This window comes from Vulpes vulpes, chromosome 12 (genome assembly GCF_048418805.1).
Source record: "Vulpes vulpes isolate BD-2025 chromosome 12, VulVul3, whole genome shotgun sequence".
NCBI lineage: Eukaryota > Metazoa > Chordata > Mammalia > Carnivora > Canidae > Vulpes > Vulpes vulpes.
The window spans coordinates 76,916,373-76,939,589 of NC_132791.1; the positions used below are offsets into that span (position 1 = coordinate 76,916,373).

Here is a 23,217-nt window from a genome sequence, read left to right on the forward strand (position 1 = left end):
ACTGAACAGAAGGCGGGAGCCCGGTGCCTCCAGGTCAGTCCTCGGAGCGGAGATCCCTCCAGCACTGCCCGCGCCCGAACACCTCTCCGGAAGGCGATCCGGGGCTCCAAGGGCGAGGGCTGCGAATGGGGACCATTCCAATGCGCCTTCATTCACACTGCTGGGGACGCGCGTACACACCACGGCTGTCAAGAGTCACGGGCAGGGAGCCCGCCACCCGACATCGGCTACGGGCGGTGGCGTCCCGCAGGTCCCTACTAACCTGACCGAACCCCAAGCTACGAGTACAGCGAGTGCCAGTTGCGCAGCTCTGCTGGTGAAACCGTGTGGCTCTGAAAAGAGCCTTTGGGTTGGATGGTGCCTCGGAGAGGGCTCACTTGGAGCTGGTGTACTTGGTGACGGCCTTGGTACCCTCGGACACGGCGTGCTTGGCCAGCTCCCCGGGCAGCAGCAGGCGCACGGCCGTCTGGATCTCCCTGGACGTGATGGTCGAGCGCTTGTTGTAATGCGCCAGGCGCGACGCCTCGCCCGCGATGCGCTCGAAGATGTCGTTGACGAACGAGTTCATGATGCCCATGGCCTTGGACGAGATGCCCGTGTCGGGGTGCACCTGCTTCAGCACCTTGTACACGTACACCGAGTAGCTCTCCTTGCGGCTGCGCTTGCGCTTCTTGCCGTCCTTCTTCTGCGCCTTGGTCACCGCCTTCTTGGAGCCCTTCTTCGGGGCCGGCGCGGACTTGGCGGGCTCGGGCATACCGACTGGGCTTTCTCCTGAGAAGAGAAAATGGAGTCCGCCTCTGGATCCTGTCTATTTGTAGCCAAGGTTATGCAAATGAAGGATAGGCTTTGCCACCGCTGATTCGTCGGTTTGTGGTACGGCCTGCCGTCTAGTGATTGGCTGGAGTTCTGCTCTCCCATTGGTCAGATCTTGATGCAGCGGGTCAGCCTGGCTGCTTTAGTTAAAGGTGTTTTATTATAGTAAGCTCTGATTATTAATAGGAATGCCGATTAACTTATGGATTAATATTCAATATTAGAAATCACACTCTTGTATTTTCGAATGCCAGGTAGGCAATCTAGTGTATAACATATTCGGATTTTTTATAGTGTAGTTGTTCAGGAAGGGCCACTGCCCTGCAGTTGTGAGTCTTTGGAGTGTGGGTTATTTTGAGTTGAAGGCGCTTGAGACCCCGCATACCTGGGATATTTTTCTTCTTCTCTTAACGATAGAGGAGAATCTAAATTGGATAAAGGGTACCTTTCTCGAATAAGTATTATTAACAGAGATAAGTTTTATATCAGTGACACACACCTATGGTAGGTCAATCATCTATCAAACATCTGCTCTAGGTAGTGCGTTGGGTTCCTCCCAAACTCCTTCGGCGAAGCGACTCCATTTTCTCTTCTCTCAGGAGAAAGCCGGGTCGATATGCCCGAGCCAGGCAAGTCCGCGCCGGCCCCGAAGAAGGGCTCCAATATATATATATATATATATATATCTCACATACTGTATAGTATATATGTGTATGGTGTATATATATACTAGTTTCCTTAGTTTACTGTGGTATATATATACTGTATAATATATATATAAATATATATCTATATATACTGTATATATACTATATGTATATATCTGCTTCATTTTCCCTGTCTTTGGAATATCCGTGTCTTTGTGAATTCCCCATATGTACAGTGTATGGTTGGTTTTCTCTTTTTAAGTCTTTTCATACCAATTTGAGTCTAGCCTCAGGGAGCTTTGAAGGGACAGGATTATTTGCTCCCCTACAGCTGTCCTAAATGCCAGGATACTTTAACTCCTTGGATACTTCTTGCCCCAGACTCTGCTGCAGCTTAGAAACTTAGGAGATCTGCCACGTTGCTGGCATCAGGTAAGATTTATCATCTCTGCCTCTTTTAGTCTCTGTGGAGTGCAAGGGTAGTGATGGAGCAAGAATGGTAAGAATTCTTTTTCTCTCTTTCTACGTTTAGATTAGGAACAGAGAATATTTATGGGACTAGTTTCTTGGACTAAATGACTCTGCTTAATTTGACAGAGTACTCTTTGGTAACTAACTGATCCTTTCCTCCCAGAGATGGTCTTTGCTTTTTTTTTTTTTTTTCTTGTCTTTTATGCTGTTTGTGTTCTCTTGCTAAGGGACTTCTTGGGAGCCAAAGCATCATAATTTGTGGGTATGGATTGAGCACTCTAAAGCTATTTGAATGCTGGCTAGCGCAAGAAGAAGACACTCATGATAGGATAAGTTTGGTCTGGAAAGGGTTATGTTGACACTAGGTCACCCCCAAACTCAAATAAACTTCGTGAAGTAAGTACACTGGAAAAGAACATGGAGTCCCAACTCCACAGCACATACTTCCCAGGTATTAGTGTGGCTCCAGGAGTCCGAAGGCTTTGATCTGTTACTATTTTCCTTTTGTCTTGTTCTATGTCCTAAGAGCTTGGCTTTTGCCCAATGCAAAAATTCTTTTTGGTCTCCCCTGTCACCATCGGGAGGGTGCACTTACCAGGGTGCACCTTGGTGGGCAATCGAATCCACTGGGGATCAGAATTTCTCTGTTCAGCTGTGTCATGAGAGGTCCCAGTTCATAGGCATCTTTGTCGTCTCAGCATTCCTTCCTCCTTAGTGCTGGAAAGTCTCTTTCCAGAAGCGCCTACCTGATATCATGAATTAGTGGATCTGAGACTGGAGATGTATCACATTGTCATGAGAGACCAGGCACATCTTATTCATTATACCATCCTTACTGCCTGCGCAGTGAAGGTCTTTGCTCTCTTAGACTAATTTCATAAGTACACTTTTGGATCAGGGGGGCTGCATCGTCTGCATCCTCTCTAGACACCTATTGTGTCTTTGGTTAAGCCATCAGAAAGCTCATTGGTTTAAGTGACTATTAACAGGGGTCGCCTGGGTGGCTCAGAGGTTGAGCATCTGCCTTTGGCTCTGGGCCTGATCCCAGGGTCTGGGATCCAGTCCCACATCAGGCTCCCTGAGAGGAGCCTGCTTCTCCCCCTGCCTATGTCTCTGCTTCTATCTCTGTGTCTTTCATGAGGAAGTAAATAAAGTCTTAAAAAAAAGCAAGAGAAGTCACTATTAATAGATCCTAAGCATCAATGGCCACACAATGTATCATTCATTTATTTTTACAATGGATCCTTTAAATTGACTGTATTAAAATATATCTATTAAGGAGCCCTCAATTGTCTTATAGTGGCTCACCTTAGGGACTCCACTGACAAGATAAAAGACCAGAAATCAGATGGAAGACAAAAAGAAATGTCCACAGGCAATGTAAATTCTCCTTCTTAAAGTTTGGCTGCAAGTGCCTGTTTTAATTCCCCTTTCCTACAAGATTTACAGAGATCACTCTGGCTTAATCTCTAGGTTCAAAATATACATGTTGCTCAGGTAAATGCTGAAAGCCAGAAAATGAGTTTCACAAAAGCAGCAGGAGATTAGCAATCAAGGTTGCTTTGGTCCTACCTGCCTTAGCTCTGTAATCAAGTTCTGCAAGCCTCAAGCATGCCTATACAATCAATGCCCTTTGCAGGAGTATGCTAGATTGACTGCCCTCCTGTCTGCACCCAGCCCCACAGCAACACAACAGCAAAATCCAGTTCCCCTGGATCACAGCCAAGCTTTTCAATTATAAAGCTTTTCAATTATAAAGCCCCTTTACTCTGAAAGATTCTACCACATTTTGGGTGTGATTTGAAAGATTACTTGACTGTATTCACAACTTTGGCTTCTGAGGAAATATATAACCAAAATATCCCTTAGGCCCTCCGATAAATGATTTACAAAAGGCCAATATTCAGGCCCAGTTTAAATTGTGTATCCAGAAAAACAAGGCTGTTGTTTAAATGCTTTAGATAGACTTTACAAAGGCAAAAATTTTGGGCTTCTAATTTGGTTAAACTTCTCTGTAATATGAAGAAGTAAATTCATTTAAAAAGATGGGCCAATCCTTTGATATAATCCAGCCTTTTGGGAATTAGGAATAACTCTCCTTATTTTACAAATCTCTACAGAATCTCCACAACTCTAGAAACAAGTTAAAGCCCAGCTGTCTTTACGAATCTCCAAACCTTGCATATTCCTTTCAAAATGTTTGTGGATATTATTTTAAAAATCAGCATATTGGAACAAAATTGTTCTGTACTTTAAAAAGAGGAGTAAGTTTTTAATAGGAATTACCCTGAAACTCTTGACAAAAATTTCTTTTGCATTCTCAGTCCCTTGAGATTATAAATCTTACATGTCTTTGAAATATAAACACATTCCACAATTTCCTGAGACTGAATTTATTTTTATTTATTTATTTATTTATTTATTTATTTATTTATTTATTTGAGACTGAATTTAAAAAGAGGAGAGGGTAGGGTGGAGGGAAAGAGGCCTTTTTAACATGCAGGGGATGCCTGAGTGGCTCTGTGGTTGAGCACTGGCCTTTAGCTCATGTCCTGATCCCACAACCCCGGGATCCAGTCCCACATCCGGCTCCCTGCATGGAGCCTGCTTCTTCCTCTGCCTCTGTGTGTGTGTGTCTCACAGAAATAAATAAATAAAATCTTTAAGAAAAAATCAATAAAATTAAGTGCAAACTTCTGAAAAGTGCTTTTATGGCCAGAGTATACAGTACCTATGATAACAGGCAGAGATGCTCCAAATATCCACCTTCAAGAAAACTTATATACTCTCTCTCTGCTTTTGATATACATTTTCTACCTCCATTTTCTCTAAGACCCAGAGCCAGTCTTTTTGACATGCAAACTTTAGGGAGAAATTTTTCATAAAAATCGATAGATAGATAGATAGATAGATAGATAGACAGATAGATAGATAGATGGAACTATTTAAAAATTAGGCCTAGTAGCGCCTGGATTGCTCATTGGTTACATGTCTGACTCTTGATTTTAGCTCAAGTCATGATCTCAGAGTGGTGAATTCAAGTCCTGCTTTGGGCTCTGTGCTTGGTGTGGAGTCTGAGATTCTCTCCTTCTCTGTCCCTCTGCTCCTCCCCCTGCTTTCTCTCTCTCTCTCTCTCTTTCTCTCTCTCTCTGTCTCTCTCCCCCCTCCTCAAATAAATAGATAAATTTTTTTTTTTTAAAAATTGGAGCTACAATATCCTCTCCACAAATATCAAAATTTTGTTTGTATCTTGTCTGTATTTTGTGGTGTGTGTGTGTCCATGTATGTTTTAATGTGAGATATTTGCTCTCTCTCTGGATGGTATTGGTATAGTTAACACATACAAGAACTCTATTTAGTTTGAAGGTACATGTTTGTAGAGATTGGGCATTCCAACATTCAGAAAGTTAGAAATAAATTTAAACTCATGTAATCTGAGAACATATTTGGTATTAAGCTAAATTAAGTTTGTTGGCTTAATTAAAATAGTTATGTTTTTAGAGTTATCACCATTAAATATAAAATTTTTATTCTGCTTGTGTTTAGTAAAAGTCAAATAAGTTCATGGTATTTCTGTTGCAAAATTTGTCTGAAAGAAAAAAGCTTAGACTAATGTTGAGTCTGTCTAATGCCTCATGAAGTTTTTGTGGACAGTGATGTGGGAGAGAAAGGAAGAAGAAAAATATCTAAATTTCCTTACAACTTATAGCCCACTGACATGTCCTTGAAACAGGCAGAGTGACCTTCCTCGAGGGACTCAGCTGCCTGGTGTTCATACTTTGCTAAGGGCAGAAGGCAATCTTAGCCCAACCCCAGGACCCTGTAAGTCTACTTTATGTATGTATGTATGTATGTATGTATGTATGTATGTATTTATTTTTAAGATTTTATTTATTTATTCATGAGAGACACACAGAGAGAGGGAGGTAGAGACACAGGCATAGGGAGAAGCAGGCTCCATGCAGGGAGCCTGACATGGGACTCAATCTGGGGTCTCCAGGATCAGGCCCTGGGCTGAAGGAGGCGCTAAACCGCTGAGCCACTGGGGCTGCCCTATCAGTCTACGTTAACATATACAAACTTCTTTAGAAATTTCCCTTATCTCTAACCACCAAGGTATCTATTAGCAAGCATCTTCTAAGAATATGGCCCACCGATAGAAGTCTGAAGCATCTCATGACTCGGGTTTTATTAGACAGTAATAAATGACCTTTCTCAACAACAGCTAGCCCCTCAAGGTCCTGGCAACCTTGTTTGAAAATTCCTTAGACTGTGCTCTCCCTAACCCTCTTCCAACTTGAGTGCATGTAATAGGCCATTTCTCATGAGCTCAGGGCAGCTCTTCCTGCCCTTGGGTACTGTCCCTGGGCTTTAGTAAAATCACCTTTTTTTGCACCAAAGATGTCTCAAGAATTCTTTTCTTGGCCATAGGCTTCGAGCCCTCACTCTTTCCTACATCAGGTAATCTATGCATAATTGTTAAAAGAAGTAAATGAAATAAAATAAATTTAATTTAAAATAAATTTTAATTTTAAAAATAAAATAAAAAGCTTTTTAGGTAACTTCTAATTAGCTTCCAAAATCTTTGGAAAGCTAAAAATTTGAAAGTTTTGCTAAGGTAAATGATGAGTAAAGCGAGGTTTGTTAGTAATCTAGATCTCTTCCGAGTAAGAGAAAATAATGAACCATTAAGTACTGAACATGTCTATCTACTTCTGTCTTATTATAGAGAAACTAAAGATAAATTTGGGTCTGTTAATAAACACATTTTATGCTTTATTGAAAGATTATATTATAAAAAATACATGCTTCTAAAAATAATGAAACATATTCATAGATTTGGCAACCTGAAGAGTTCTGATATAACGGTTCACAACTACTTACTACTAGTTTTCACTAGAAATTAAGGTTTCGTTAAGCATTAAGAATATTAAGAAATGTAATTAAGGCTACTGGAAATGACAATTCTATGTGAGGAAAGTAAGATAGTGTTTTTGCTAAGAAGCAGCATGAAAAATAAAAGTACATAATTGTTGAGACTGAAAAGGAAGTATTACAGCAAGACTGGTTATTATAGAGGGAAAATTTAGGTCAAAATTTGAGTGTTAAATAAAGAAAGTTGTACATTTAGGGTGAAAAACTCTTTGGGAAGAAACTTTATGTGTGGTCAGTAGTGGCTAAGATTAGGATAAATTTAAATAAGTAAATAAGATTTATTTATGTATTTATGTATTTATTCATGAAAGACCCAGAGAGAGAGAGAGAGAGAGAGAGAGAGACAGAGAGAGACAGAGAGAGGCAGAGACATAGGCAGAGGGAGAAGCAGGCTCCTCGCAGGGAGCCAGATGTGGGACTCCAGGATCATACCCTGGGCTGAAGGCAGGTGCTCAATCGCTGAGCCACCCAGGCATCCCAGGAAACAAGTTTAATATCAAAAGTACAAGGGTGCAAAGTTTCTGTTTTCTCTTTGTTGGAAGAACAAAGTTTTCTTAAACTGTTGCTTTGCCCTTGATGAGAAATTGTAAACAATAGTTGTTCTTTACTTTTTAAATTATCTGCCTAAAAAAACCAATGATTCTAAGTTTCCCAAAATAATGTCTATGCTTATCGGGTCTTTGATTACTTAAGAAAACAGTCTTAATATTGAAAGAACCAAATTTTATTCACAACTATGTAACCGTCTGTATTTGCCTCTGCTACCTTTTCTTGTTGGTTTCATTAAATGGAACAATTATATATTGTTTCGTAATGACTGTGATCCTATTTAATCAAATGCTCAAACCTTCTGTTACATTTTTTGGACATACTTCCCACAATAAAATTCCAAAATTAAGTCCTTTAAGCAGAATCTAAGTGCAATTTCCCACCAGACCCCAGGTAGATTAAAAAAAAAAAAATTTTTTTTTTTTTTTTTTTTTTTTTTTTTTTAAGAAATAAAACTAACTAGGCTTATTTAGTATGTGAAATTACATGAGAAGCATTGCCAACAAGGTGATACTAAACCCTGTTAGGTTATATTTATGTAGACCTGTTATCTAAAATTATGTGAAACTCCTAGAAATATGATGTCTTGGTATGTTATTATTTTAAAGTATTGTATGTCACAAAAAAAATCAAATTTCCTTGTCAATCACATTGTAATGAACTCTAATCAGATCCTTAACTCTGGCCATTTTTAAGTCTTTATCATTTACAGACAGTTATACTTTTACTTAGATGCCACTATAAAAGTTTCCTGCAAACGTGCTACAGTTATGGAAAAAATTCCACGTATAGGTGTCTGGTAACCTTAAGATCATAAAACTGAATTACGTTGGGGAGCCTAGGTGGCTTAATTGGCTAAGCGTCCAAATCTTGATTTCGGTTCATGATCTTGGGGTCTTGAGAGGAGCCTCACTTTGGGCTCTGCACTGGGCTTGGAGCCTGCTTAAGATTCTCTCTCTTCCTCTGCTCCTCTCCCCTAGTCACTCTCTCAATAAAACCCAAACCCAAACCAAAACACCGAACTATGTAAAGATTTCCAGGACTATTGGAAAGATTGTATTCAAACAGAACAAGAATTAATAACATGGGATTGAATGACTTGAGGAAAATAATTATACTTTTTATGACTTTTTGTTTCTAACATTACTGGCTTTTTTTTTTTTTTAAGACTTTATTTATTCATGAGAGACACACGGAGAGAGGCAGAGACAGAGGCAGAGAGAGAGGCAGGCTCCCCACCCAGGGCCTCATGCAGGATTAGTTCCTGGGACTCTGGGATCAGGACCTGAGCCAAAGGCAGATGCTCAACAACTGAGCCACTCAGGCGCCTCAAAACATTACTGATTTTTAAAAAAAATGCCTCTTCCCCACCCCCACCCCAGAGTTAAGAATCTCTCAGGTTACCTAACTTACAACAATTTGACAAAATACGCCTTTGTGCACCAATTGAAAAATTTATCTTCTCGCCTTACCTGAATGCTCTGGAAAATCTCAGTGACAATTCTTATATTTTTATGGCAATATATTTATTTGCATAAGTGCAATAAACATGTGTTCTCCTTATGACAAGACATAATTGGAAACAGTAGTCATATTACAGAGGCTTTGACTGGATGTCATATTTGAGAGAATGGCATAGACTCAGATATAATTAGGCAGCTTTAAGGAACTAAAGCTGATTTTATGGAGCCAATAAAGACCCTTGGAAATGTTACCCTGATACCTTGCTTTCCGAATTCCAAACAACCTTACTAGGTGAGTAGAGGTTACCTCCTGGCATGTGCAGGAATCCCAGGATATATTGGGGACCTCGAGAAGAGTGGAATTCACCCAAACATATGGGTATTGCAGGTTAGGTCTGATGGCAAGGATTTGGCTTGGCTTCTGGCCTTAAGAGAATTTAAAGTTCGATTTAGAGTTTCCCCCAAAAGTTGAAAATAGAGCTGCCCTATGACCTAGCAATTGCAGTCTTGGATATTTACTCCAAAGATAGAAATGTAGTAATCCGAAGGGGCACCCGTACCTCAATGCTTATAGCAGCAATGTCCACAATAACCAAATTATGGAAAGAGCCCAGATGTCCATCAACAGATGAATGGATAAAGAAGATGTGGAATATTATGGAATATTCCAATGGAATATTACTCAGCCTTTGAAAAATGAAATCGGGCCATTTGCAACAACATGGATGGAAGTGAGGGTATTATGCTAAGTGAAGTGAGTCAATCAGAGAAAGACAAATATCATATAACCTCACTCATTGTGGAATTTAAGAATCAAAACAGAGGGTCATAGGGGAACAGAGGGAAAAAAATAAGATCAAATCAGGGAGGGAGACAAACTGTAAGAGACTTAATCATAGGAAACAAACAGAGGGTTGCTGGAGGGAAGGGGTGTGAGGGGACGGGGTAACTTGGTGATGGCCATTAAGGAGGGCATATGATTGGGGCATCTAGGTGGTTCAGTTGGGTAAGTGTTTCCCTTTGGCTCAGGTGGTGATCCCAGGCTCCCTGCTCAGCAGGGGTCTGCTTGTCCCTCTACCCCTCCCCCTGCTCATCCTTGTACTCTCTCTCTCTGTCTCTCAAATAAATAAATAAAATCTTAAGAAAAGGGAAGACACATGATGTAATGGGCACTGGGTGTGATATGCCATTGATAAAATACTGACCACTACTCCTGAAACCAGTAATAATATATGTTTATTAACTGAATTTAAATTTTAAAAATCTAAAAAAATATTTTAAAAAAGTTTTGATACGGAGACTCTTTGTGAAACCTCCAGCATTACAGATTTTAAAAAGTCTGTAGGGTTAACCACTGTTCTTGCTGCACTTATATGAATAATCAGGGCAAGATTTTTTTGATACTAGACTCATTTTGGAAACAAAATACTGTTAATGTGGCTATCTTTGGTAAAAATGAGGGGGAGTATAGAGAGAAAATATGTTTCAATAACATATCTTTGTAGATACACTACTTTAATACTATCCATTACAAACTGAACTCGATCGTAATTTCTTCTTAGTGTCCTCCAATGCGTGGCTTCAAGTCTCCAAACTAACATTTTGATTCTTCTCCCATTTCTCTGACTTCAAATCCTTTGAGATCTAAGACTTCCCTTTCTCCTGGAGCCCTGGCAAACTAAGTATAAATCACTTGATGTGAAGAAAGTGCCATAATAGCTCATGCATAGACAGTCTTTGTCCTGTTGCTCTATGGGCCACTCAAGAGATCCCCAGAGACATCTGAAGTATAATCTAGGAAGATCCGTCAGATTGCCAATATGTGACCTCATTCTAATTGAAGATGCTTCAAGTTTGACTTCAGAAGTTTTCTCAACTGGCTATCCTGAGACTCAGGATTCCACCCCTCAGGTTCCACCCCAGGGAACCCTGGGTGGCTCAGCGGTTTAGCGCCTGCCTTTGGCCCAGGGCAGGATCCTGGAGTCCCGGGATCGAGTCCCATGTCTGGCTCCTGGCATGGAGCCCGCTTCTCCCTCCTCCTGTGTCTCTACCTCTCTCTCTCTCTCTATGTCCATCATAAATTAAGAAAAACAAAACAAAAAAACTGGGTTAACGTTTGATCCAAACATTAACCATTGCTTCTCTTTTGTTTCCATAGAAATTTCTCTTATTTAGTGCCTGATTAGGCCTAAACTGGAGATTACAACTGGATCACTGCCTCCTGAAATGAGTTTGACTAAACTGCCCCATTGTCAGGACTAGGAGACTAGATCAATGAGATGAAACAACTTACCAGCTCAACTTTTAATATGTAAAACTCCCAAGGAATTTTTAGATGTGGAAACTGAAGAACAGTCAAGACCACTCCACTCCAAATGTGCCACTTTGGCATGTCGATTATTTTGAGGTAAAGGCACTTGATACCCCACAGTCTCAGGAGAACTTTTGTCCCTCTCTTAACCAAACAGAAGATTCTAAATTGGTGGTGTTTCCTAGAAAAAGAGTTATTAACAGAGATAAATTTTATCTGAGTGACTCATTTTTCATTTTTTAAAAGATTATTTATTTATTCACGAGACACACACACACACACACACACACACACAGAGAGAGAGAGAGAGAGAGAGGCAGAGACATAGACAGAAGCAGGCTCCCTCTGGGGAGACCGATGAAGGACTTGATCCCAGGACCCTGAGATCAGGATCTGAGCTGAAGGCCGACCCTCAACCACTGAGCCACCCAGGCATTCATCTGAGTGACCCATTTGTACGGTAGGGCAAACATCTAATTACCAAACATCTGCTCTTCTTATCCCTCTGTGAAGGGGAGACCTTCCCTCTCTATGAAGACCCAGACCCCTACCCTGTCTTCTTCATTCAGAACAACAAATATACCTTATTTTGCCTGTCTTTGAAATTCCCATATCTATGTGGCTTCCCCATACAGACAGTATTAAGTTTGAGTTTCAAGTCTTCATCTTCCCATATCAATTTGATTCTTAGTCCAGCTAAAAGGACCTTGAATTGCAGAGAAATTCTTCCTCCCCAACATTAGAGTTCTGGAATGTGCACCATATTTTATCTTTTTATGCTGCTTATATTTTTCTATAAACCAAGAAAGCATGTATGACACAAAATGCATAAAAACGTGCTCCTCTTGAGTCTGAAAACAAATCATGCATGGATTTGTAAAATACTAATAAAGAAAAAATAAGGATGGGGGAAAATATGCCTGGAAAATGTTACCAAGAGACAGCAAGTACAGCAATAATAATATTAAACAAATTTGAAGGCTCAAAGTATTCGATAGAGAGGTACACTGTAAGGACTTTTGGTTCCAGTGTGGACAAGAAAATATTCTGGAAAGCCACCCTGAAGCAAAATAGCTAAGGACTAGATAAACTGCAAAAACACTGTAACACATCATGGCCCAGAGAAGAAGAAACCAAGGAAAACTGATCTCCAAGAACAATACACATCTAGGAGCTGAAGCCTCATAAACACAGCTGATTGGGTTCCCTGGGGCAAATACCATGATCAGATTCTGCACTTTGTCAATTAATGCCAGCCTCTTCGGAAAAAAAGGATTCTAGGCTTTTCAACTGAACTGCAGACAGCTAGCATGGGGCCACGGCTCTTGAGAAAGCTCAGGCTTGAGGAAACAATATCTATCAAAGATTTCTAAGAAGGAAACCTGTTTGTCTCAGAAGTGGCACTGTGGAGAAAGGCAGAGGAATTTTACCATAAGGATTTCTCCAAAGGCCTAGAGTCTAGACTTTCATAGAAAGTTACCTGAAATTAAGGAGTGGTGGGCGCCCTCTAGTGTCTCAGGGCCTCAAACTTAAACCTTTTCCAGGAAGGAAGCATCTTTAACCCATGTTGTCTAGGTAGGTATGCATTTACTATCTATCTATCTATCTATCTATCTATCTATCTATCTATCTATCATCTATCTATCTATCTATCATCTATCTATCTATCTATCTATCTATCTATCCATCTACCTACCTATCCATCCATCCGTCTATCTATCCATCCATCCACCTACCTACCTATTTATCTATCAATCATCTATCTAAGTATTCACGTATTATTTGCTGAGCGCATGTTAAACACCAAGCCCTCTCCGAGCAGTCGGGGGTGTACAAATATAAACTCAAATTAATGTGACCTAATCGAGGAAGAAACCACACTGTGACAAGTTAGGCTTCCAAATAAAGAGATCACGTCCTCTCCCTCAGACAAATAATTTCAGATATTAAAATTATACTTAAAGTTTAACGAAGTAAGAATGCAATAATGTAGGTGAGAAGCAAGGGACATTCAAAACAATACCCATTTTTAAAACTAATGACATAGAACTTCCGGTCATGAGAAAGAACTATACTCCCTAATGACAAAATAAAAATCCCCTGGTAAGATGCAACATTCAGGGTCTTGATGCACCTGACCACACAGCCACTATGTATGGCGGGAACTGCCAGAATTAGAACTTCATGTTTATAACTGTAGGGCAAGTTTTCAGCATGGTACTCTTGGAATCTCATATAACCAAGGAAAACGCTTACGGTTATAGAAGACTGAACAATGAACATACTTCATCTGTGATTCCTGCACCTAACGCATACAAATATCTGATTTATTACAAGGTATACATTTATTATTATTTTTTTAGTTTTTTGTTTGTTTGTTTAATGATAGTCACAGAGAGAGAGAGAGAGAGAGAGAGAGAGAGAGAGAGACAGAGACACAGGCAGAGGGAGAAGCAGGCTCCATTCACCGGGAGCCCGACGTGGGATTTGATCCTGGATCTCCAGGTTCGCGCCCTGGGCCAAAGGCAGGCACCAAACCGCTGCGCCACCCAGGGATCCCTACAAGGTATACATTTAATAATTTCAAACTTCAAGTCTGGCTTCAGAAAAATAACAATATCCCCCAAAAAACAGTTTCACATATTCTGAACTCATTTATCATCATTTAACTAAACTGTAATAGAAAGGACTTTTCTAAGATAGAAAAGAAAAAAAATCTTCTCACATGCTTGCCAAGTAAAAGCAGTTCTAGATACATGGATGAGAATGACTATCATGAAAGAAACTACTATTCGAATATTTGCAGGAAGGGTCCTATAAATTTGGGACAGTCCTTGGGGCTGTGAAAGCCAGCTGTCCTGCGCAAGCTCCGCGAGGGTCCCTCGGCCACTGCAGACGAGGAGCAGGGCCAGCTCACGCAGCCGCACAGGAGGACACCGCGGTCCCGCTGCTCAGGCTGCACACTGCTAGGCTCTGCGTCCTTCTCTGCGCACCGCCCAGCGTTGCTGCGAAGGTCCAGAGGCAGCTGTGCGAGGCCGGGTGCAGCAGGGGGCGCCGCGGAAAACCGCCAAGGCGAAGGCGACGCGCGACCCCACGGGGGCGGGGGCGGGGGAGGGGGAGACCCGGAAGAACGTAGCGTGACGCACGCGGAACGGGAGGCTCCTTGGGGCACTGGGCGGGCCGTGTGCGCGGAAGCGGACCAATGAGAGGGCAGCGTGGAAGGCGTGGAAGGAGGGGCCACTGAGGGAGCCGGCGTCGGGGCGTGGCTAGGAGCCCGGGGACGTGGGGGTGGGGCTTGTCGGGGCTCGTGGTCATTTCCACTCCCTAGTGGACGCAGGGGGCGGAGGACGGCGCTGCCACTTCTTAGGACTTTCCAGTTCCCGTTGAAAGGGGAGTGTGATTGTTGTGTGGCTGTTTCGTATTAGTATTGCGAGGAAATCCCCTCTTCTGGTGGAAAGCCCATTTCTGTGGTGTGAGTCCTGCACCAGGAGCATCGCAGCAGCACTTGGATAACATGGAAATGCAAATAATGGGATCCTGCTAGAGATCCAGGGAATCAGGATCTGTGAGGTGGGCCCAGCCATCTGTTTTACAAAAGCAGTGCAGGTGATTTTGGTGCACGCTGAAGTTTGAGACTGCTTCCAAGTATTGTGATTCCCTTAATTCAGATGCTGGAGGTGACCCCTCAAATGTCAGCTGAGCTGAACCAAGCTGTTGACCTTCAAGATCATCACCAAAGCCAAACCAGTGCTTAGGTCTTACCCACTCAGACATCCATTCCAGGCTATAAAGTGAAAAACAAATTGTATGTCTGGAAAGGCGAGATCTAGAAGGATTGTTATCTACAATCAATGCGGAATTCCATTTCTCCAGATTTTATTAATCATCCCTTTTCATTTACAGACGTTTTGCACTCATTTAGACTTCCCAGCAAAGGTAGTCCGTGGTAAATAATGAATTCCCAATCACTGGGCCTGTAACAGAAGTAAATTCTGCTTTTATAATTAGAGCAAAAACTACAATGAAAATGCTAAGACACTTTATGTAGGCTCTTACTGAGGTAATGCTCTCACTCTAATGAATCAGTGTACAGCAAACCAGGACAGGTTAGATTTGAGCGGGATACACACACTAATTATTCTCAGGCAGATCAGACTTTCATACTTCATAAATTCCATGAGGTCATCCATATTTTCAGTTGCTGTTTGCATTCATTTCTTCTCTGCATTCGTACCTCTCCTATGTCTGAAGAAGAAAAAAGGGTTCTTCTTCAGTCCCATTTTGCCATCAGTATTAATATTTGTTATACAGGGAAGAGAGTTCTTTTAATATGTTTGTATAATGTGCTATGAGATATCTTTACTCCCGTGTTACGTGTGTTTTAGTCATTGTTAGCACAAGCAGTTAATGAGTCAAACCATTTTTAGTCGAGATATTCTTGAATGATATTATCTTTCTTCCAAATCCCCCAAGTATACTCCTTGAGGTGGGATTCTAGTCATCCGAAGGCTCCTATTTTCTTGTTAGTCTTTCTTCTGAGAAGAATTGGCTACTCCGATTGTCCTTTTAATTCAGTGACTAAAGAAAATGGACTTGCTAGCGATTGTTGCTTACTAAATGTCCATCAGTGTTGTTAAACCTTTACATGATATATCTCATTTAATCCTTCAACGTACACTACTTCCTAGAATTATTATTGTTGTTGTACAGATGTGGAAATAAGTATCAAAACGCTGAGTCACTAAATCAATGGGACCATTGCAATAACTCAGCCCTGGCCTCTCTCCTTATTGTTACAGATTGATGTTCATTGACAGCCTACTGTATGGGTAGAACAGCTTTGGGCATTTGGAGGTCAGCTGCAAAAAGAAACCTAACCCAACCCAGTGGAGAATGGGAAGAGGAAACAAATAATACACAGATTCATGTCAGTTAGTGCTAAGTGTAATGAAGAAGAATAAACAGAGCAAGTTATGAAGGAGATAGAAGGGTGCCATTTTACTTTTGCAGGTCAGAGAGTACCTCCCAGACATGGTAACATTGTAACCCATCCACTCGCCCCAAGACCCACGAAACGTGGGGAGTATTTCAATATGTAACAGGTGCTATGCCCAGGTGAAGTGCCCAAAAGATGATAAGGTCTATCCCCTCATCTCCCTCTTTTCCCTTTCTGCTCTCTCTGGCTAGTGTGCTCTGTGGCTTCTCTTCCATCTTCAGGCTCTTTAGCCATTTGCTGCTTCCATTCTTTTTCTGAGTCCCTCTCAATATCTCTCACCTTCTTTCCCTATGCTCCATGTTTCTCCTTAAAAAATCGTCATAATTTGGCTGTGATACTTATTATTGTATTGTACTATGAAATACAGCCTAACAACCTTCATGGTTAAACTTTTAGACAAAATTCTAAAACTTTAGTCCTTCACTTCTTCCACAATTCCCAGTCCCTATCCATGGTAGCAAATGTCATGGTTATGGAAGGAAAAGCCATTCAAATGCTGCTGTTCATGTAAAGCAAAGGGAGCCTTCTGTTCTGTGCAGCACTGCATGTCCACGACACCAAAATGAAACTTGAGAACTGTGGGCATCCCCCGGGTGATCTCCACCGCTCCTCAGTCTTCCTTCCAGCGCCAGGGTTTGGAGGACCACTGGAAGTATAAATCAGGCGGGACACAGCTGAAGTTGTTCATCTGAACAAAGTACAAAAAATAGCCTTCGGTAAGAAGTCTCCTCCTTATAACTTTTGAGTCCACACTCGACCTGAATAATCCAAACTATTTGACAGAACCATCAAAAGGCAAATAGTTGGAGAATTCAAGTTCTGGTCAATGACAGATATCTGATCAAAACTGTAAAAACATAGTTTTTCTTAAGACGATGTGCATAGTAAAGAGCTAATATTACGCGAAGGGAGGTGTGGCCTTTGCCCTTTGCTGAGAGGTGATGTGTAGGCCCTTGGAATGTCCTGCAGGATAAGAATACCTTTGCTTACAAAGAGGCCTTGGGCTGTTCGGGACACTGTACTAATGTCCTTTATGTTGGGGGCTTTGGGCCGTGTGGTGCCTGGACTACCTCCAGAGGGACTGCTGAGTAAGAGATCAGCCACGTGGACAGTAAACCATGTGTATGTGATGAAGCCCCTTGGTTGGCAATGTGTACTGTGTTGTTAAAATATTGTTGTGCTGCAGGGAGGCAATAACTCTCCCTATTCCCCCAAAGGGCAAGGACTACAGAAGCTCCGAGTTAGGAACCCTCAGAGACCCTGCTCTTCTGCTTCTTACATTGGCTTAACCTATTCTTTTGTTATAATAAACCCCAACTTTGAGTATAATAACTCTTAGTGAATTCTGTGAATCATCTAAAGAATAACTAAATCTGAGGATGGTTTTGGTAAACCCATCAACTTTGCAGCTGATGTCAGACATGAGGGCAATCTTATGGGACTATACCTTGACTTCGGACTATAGCACAAAGATATTAGTATTACTCTATTCTAAATATGACTAAAATATTTGGATGAATATTTTGCATCAATTTAATGAGTTCTGTACTTCCCATAAACCGGCCAGCAGATTTCTAAAGAGTGATAGACATTTTAGGTGTCAGTAAATGATTATTAAAATAAATAAATAAATAAGAAGCAAGCAATGAGCTGTGGGTTTCCTTGATCGCCTACAAACCCGAGCGCTCCAGAAGGACAAGAACAACCTCATCTCTCTTTGTATCTCTAGTGCCCAAAGATCTTCCATGACTATCTCTGGATTTATAAGAAATACTTGGAATGATTGCCATGGTACAATTTAGTAGGGAATTTAGACACATGTCAAGGGTCTCCTTATAAGCCTTCATGACGAAACTATGCTTTTAGTTTCTTCTTTCATGTCCTTCTGCTACCTCCTAATCTGTTACTTTACACTTGAAGCATTGTAGGTCATTTTTAAGTCTGACTCAATCATTAACTCAAATTTTGCCTTTGAAGTCTATTAATGTAGCTTTAACTTGTCCAATTGCAAAATTTATTAATTGGTCCTTCCATATTGTTAATTTCTTATATTTTCATAAGTTAAAATATTTTCTGGGGTTTTATCTTTTTATTTTGTTTTCTCTTTTAACTTGTTTTCTCCGCACCCATTAGTTTTGTTGGACATTCTTATAACCCTCATGAACCAGAGTCTTGTTGTACAGATGGCTGTTTAGGAGTTTTCAGATGAATTCATTCAATATTTTCTCTAAGTACCTGCAATGTGCTGCTATATGTAATGCAGAGACCACTGTTTGGTCCCTTACAATCTTAGGGAAAATTCGACCTGGGCATCATGAGGGAGTTTCATTGGATTTTGTGTTTATGGATAGTGGTCAATTATGGTCTAATTTCCTGGAATCCTTTTTTTTTTTTTTTTTTTTTAAAGATTTTACTTATTTATTTACCAGAGACAGAGAGAGCACCAGCAGTGGGAAGTGGCAGAGGGAGAAGCAGACTCCCCCACTGAGCAGGGAGCCCAATGCAGGGCTCCATCCCAGGACCCTGGGATCATGACCTGAGCTGAAGGCAGATGCTTAACTGAGCAATCCAGATGCCCCCAATTTCCTGGAATTCTTAAAGAGCTACCACTTAGAAAAGTATTAGGTCCAAGTGATTATACAGCTGACTTCTATCTACTTTCTAAAGCACAAATACTTTTATACAATCAAGTATTTAAAGCATAAAAAAGACAATGTGTTGGTTTCACAGTATGTTCAAAAATGTGCTATCCTTTCCTTGAAAGGTGGAGCCTAGTTGCCCTTCTGGGTATACGCCATTTTTTAAGTGACTTGTTTCTAATTAATAGAAAGTGGCAGAAGTGACAGCGTGTGACATTTGGAACTAGGTCGTAGAGACTCTGTGACAAATTCCTCCTCCCTTCTCTCTATGATTTGTCTTTGTGGAAGAGAGCCAGTTAGCAGTCCTGACAGGTCTATGTGGCTAGAGTCGGAGGTCCACCTGCTGAGAGCCCACAGGAACTTGGGTGGCATGGGAGTGAGCCACCTTGGAAGGGAACCCACAGTTAAGCTTCAGGTGACTGCTGTGCGTGTTTGCATCTTGACTTCAGCCTCATGAGAGATCCTGGCCAGAACTTCCCAGGAAATCACTTCTAGGTTCCTGATCCCTCCCCGCCCCCCGCAAAAAATAGATAATAAATGTTCATTGATTTAAGCTGTTGAATTTTGGGGTAGTTTGTTACCTAGCAGCAGATAATGGAGGAGAGGCTCACAATTAAGCGTTCAAAGTTACCATAGTCTTATTGACCAAATCTGATACAGGTTAACCAACAAGGGAAAATCACAGAATGACTTTATGTGTGTAGGGAGGAGGAAAAATCCCCCGGAAATCTAAAATGTGCGCAGCCAGTATTTAAGATACTAATAGAAAATGACCAAAGAAGATTTGGCCTTGGAATACAAGTATAGGGTAGCATTAGGGAATCTACTCGTAATTTATTGTAGCAGGCTTGATGTGGGAAAGCCCTTGATTTCATCAAATACCGAAAATTCACACATCATTCGTGATAAAACCTTTAAAAATATATTTAGAAGGAAACTAACCAACACACACAGATTATATACATATCCATGCATGCAAGCAAACAGGTATTTAACAAGTCAGGAACTACAAAAGCCACTTTAGTGAAAAGGAAGAAAATGACGGTGATGCCTTAACATGGCATATAGCGTGTGACATTAACTAACACAAAACCATGATAAAGATAGTTACAGAAATAGTTATTGGAAAAAATATCAAAGTTTCTGGTCTGCTAATGATAGTACTATATGTAACGAACTCAGGACAGTCCATTAAATCATTAAACATTGATTAGGTTTTGCAAAATTTGGTAATCAGATAGATATCAAGTGCATGTAAATAATCTATTTGTCAATTATCTTCCCACCCTCAGAAATCTATAACAGTGCTTCAGTCTATTGCCATCTAGCAGAACAGATTAGAAAACTAGCTTTACGTTTGTTTGGAGAATTTATGGGGTTTGGTTCACAGTGTGACAGAGTGACCCCCGTTTTGGTGTATGAGTTTCACCCTATTTTATTGATTTTGAGTTACATGAGTAATCCATTAACTCTGAAAAATTCTCAGCCATGATCATTGGAAGCTCACACCAGCATCAATCTCTCTGGTTGTCCTTGTGGTGCCATGATTAGACACATGGCAGACAATTTTACTACTAATTCCAGATCTCTTAAACTCACTTTTACATTTCTCTCCCCGCATTTTGGATAAATAAGGTCTGCTTACAGAACTCATTAAAATTCTTCATCTGGAGCCTATTGATTTTTTTTGGCCCATTTAGCAAGCCTTTAATTTTAATTTTCATATGATTAATGTATATATATAACGTGTATATCCACAACTTCATTTCTGGAAGTCGTATTTGGTTCTTTCGACTGTTTTTGGAAAATTCTTTGTATTCTTAATCCCTCAGCATATTTCACTTAGTGTTTTCCTTTACCTTTTTAAAGATATTCAAGTTAGCAACTTGAAGTTTGTATCTGTTCATTTTCTTTTTACTCCTTTTGTTTCCACTGTGCCTGTGCGCTTCTCTTCTTCTTGGTTACATTGTCTTGTTGAATTCTGTGTTGATTTTGGTTGTGAAGCTGCTCTTTCATTTTCTTTGCTATCTTATGTGTGGAGGATTTGCTGAGACCAAAAATGAAGCTTATTCCTTCAGAGAGGATTTGTATTTGCCTTGAGCAGGTGCTCAGGGGTACAAAGCCAGCTTGGGAGATCTCGGAGTTAATCCTCAGCCCGGGTGTTCCGAATCCCTGTGATGTCAGTGCCAGAAGCAAGTGAGTGGTGGTCGGAATTGTGGGTGGCACAATCTACCTTGCTCAGCACGGAGGGTGAGCACACACTGTTGCCATCTTCTGGGCGAGTGGGTGTGTGGGGGTGCCCATGTGCTGTCTGGTCCTGTGCTCATTTCTAGTTCATCCTTCTACCGTGAGGATGGAACCGGTGAGTGTGTCAGCTACACCCGGAAAGATAATCTCATCCGTTTTCTTGGGGGAACTCTCAACTGTTGACTGCTTACCCCCTGGCCAGTTCCTCCCAGCTCCCCAGCTTTTTCCCCCAGATTTCTTTTCCCCACAATAATCCATTCCCAGCAGCAGCAGAAACCCTTTATGCCATCTGACCTTGTGCAGCAGAAGCCACATCCTCCCGGGAAGGGCTTTCTTTCCCTTTCTACCTCCTCTCAGTCCTTGCCTCTCAGGGACACGGGGCAAGGGGCCAGGGGAGGAAAGGGGGCCTCAGTCCTGGGGTAACTATTGCCTATCCAGTCAGACACTTTATGGGATTGAGTAGCGGGCTTCTCTCTTGTGACCCTAGGGTCTTCCCAGCTAAGGCTGCTGGAAGAAGACCGGCAATGAAATAGTACTTTGTAGGAGAGAAGCTATAGTAGCCGACAGGATTTGAAAGCCCTTCAAAGTCAGGACAGGTTCCCTTTCCTGTCTGTCTGCGCCTTTAGGATACAGCACAGACTCCTCCTCTCTGATCCCCACCCTACCTCCCCCACCAGCAGAAATGGGCGCTATTGCAAAGCTAGCAAGCCAGAAAGAAAAGCCTGTGTAAGATTTCCATGAAAACTCATGTTGTCTTACGCTTTTTTTTTTTTCATTATTGCATATCTATATGCTGAAAAGGAAAAGAAAAGCTCTGAGCAAAACCAAGTTTTTACAGCATGCTTTGTGCTCTGGGGAAACAGTTCTTACCCAAGTCCTTGAATGTCGCGATGAATTTGGAGCCTGCGCACAGGAAGGAGAGCTGTACACTTGAAATGGCATTTTCATTTAAAATTGAGGTTTAGTGTTGTGAAACTAAGGAATAATGGTTGTACAGAACCGGTTTTGGGCATAGCGAGCACTCAATTTATGATGGGTATGGTTATCGACCGGGAAATGTGGCATCCTTGCTACGCAATCCTAAGAGAAAATTATAGAGTCGTAGCTATGTATCGATCTTAGAGTAAACTTGACTAGGATGCATTTGAGAATAGTTTTTAGAAAGCATTATAGCTCATTTGTTGAAAGCATGCGTGGCTCTGAAAAGAGCCTTTGGGTTTGGGGAAGGAGACGCTTACTTGGCACGTTTACTTGGAGCTGGTGTACTTGGTGACGGCCTTGGTGCCCTCGGACACGGCGTGCTTGGCCAGCTCCCCGGGCAGCAGCAGGCGCACGGCCGTCTGGATCTCCCTGGACGTGATGGTCGAGCGCTTGTTGTAATGCGCCAGGCGCGACGCCTCGCCCGCGATGCGCTCGAAGATGTCGTTGACGAACGAGTTCATGATGCCCATGGCCTTGGACGAGATGCCCGTGTCGGGGTGCACCTGCTTCAGCACCTTGTACACGTACACCGAGTAGCTCTCCTTGCGGCTGCGCTTGCGCTTCTTGCCGTCCTTCTTCTGCGCCTTGGTCACCGCCTTCTTGGAGCCCTTCTTCGGGGCCGGCGCGGACTTGGCGGGTTCTGGCATCGTATCGTTTAGTTAGAACACTATAACTAAAACTTGGGTAAAGCCCCAAAGCCTCGTTTATTTATAGATGCGGTATTCAAATGTGGTTAGTAGCATTTCGCTTGTGATTGGATTAGTTTTACTGTGTCGTCACAAATGCGAATTGTAAAAGATACTTGCAAATCTAGCTTTTCATTGGCTGCCTCGTTTCTTTGCTTCCTTCCAATCAGAAGGTTCAGAGTAGGGTGCCGAAAGCTACTATAAATAAGCCTCTAAAGCAATTGCGCTTGTTTCAGTGAGAGCTAATGAAGTTTTGCTAATAGGTTAGGTTTGGGACTTTTGTTATAGATTGCTCTCTGCTGGCTAGTAAGAGTTTCCTGCGTTGAGTCTGAGGCTTGCACGGGGGGGGGCACACCTGGTGGCCATGCGGACGTCCTAGATGCTGAGTTCTGGAGCAAGTGTAATTATACTCACAAGTACATTATATTCCTTGCCAGCTAACCTAATCGACTTAGTAGCAGGACGTGTAATTGTTAGCC

General features: G+C 41.7%; 2 protein-coding genes across 3 annotated transcripts; both read right to left on the reverse strand.

Moving 5' to 3' along the window:
- Window positions 1-358: 358 nt before the first annotated feature.
- LOC112920443 (histone H2B type 1-C/E/F/G/I) lies at window positions 359-754 on the reverse strand. Its single transcript, XM_025999232.2, has one exon. The coding sequence runs from the start codon at window positions 752-754 to the stop codon at window positions 374-376; it is 381 nt and encodes a 126-aa protein (XP_025855017.1). The 3' UTR covers window positions 359-373.
- Window positions 755-14,545: 13,791 nt separating this feature from the next.
- Window positions 14,546-22,729, reverse strand: LOC140594620 (histone H2B type 1-C/E/F/G/I). 2 transcript variants are annotated; one of them, XM_072728953.1, is made up of 2 exons: window positions 22,310-22,720; window positions 14,546-15,434 (listed from the first exon to the last, which is right to left on the reverse strand). In XM_072728953.1, the coding sequence occupies exon 1, from the start codon at window positions 22,697-22,699 to the stop codon at window positions 22,319-22,321; it is 381 nt and encodes a 126-aa protein (XP_072585054.1). In that variant the 5' UTR covers window positions 22,700-22,720; the 3' UTR covers window positions 14,546-15,434; window positions 22,310-22,318. The 2 variants fall into 2 exon arrangements, with proteins under 2 accessions (XP_072585054.1, XP_072585053.1); XM_072728952.1 differs by lacking the exon at window positions 14,546-15,434 and adding an exon at window positions 16,118-16,873 and having other exon boundaries at window positions 22,310-22,729.
- Between the last annotated feature and the right edge of the window lie 488 nt (window positions 22,730-23,217).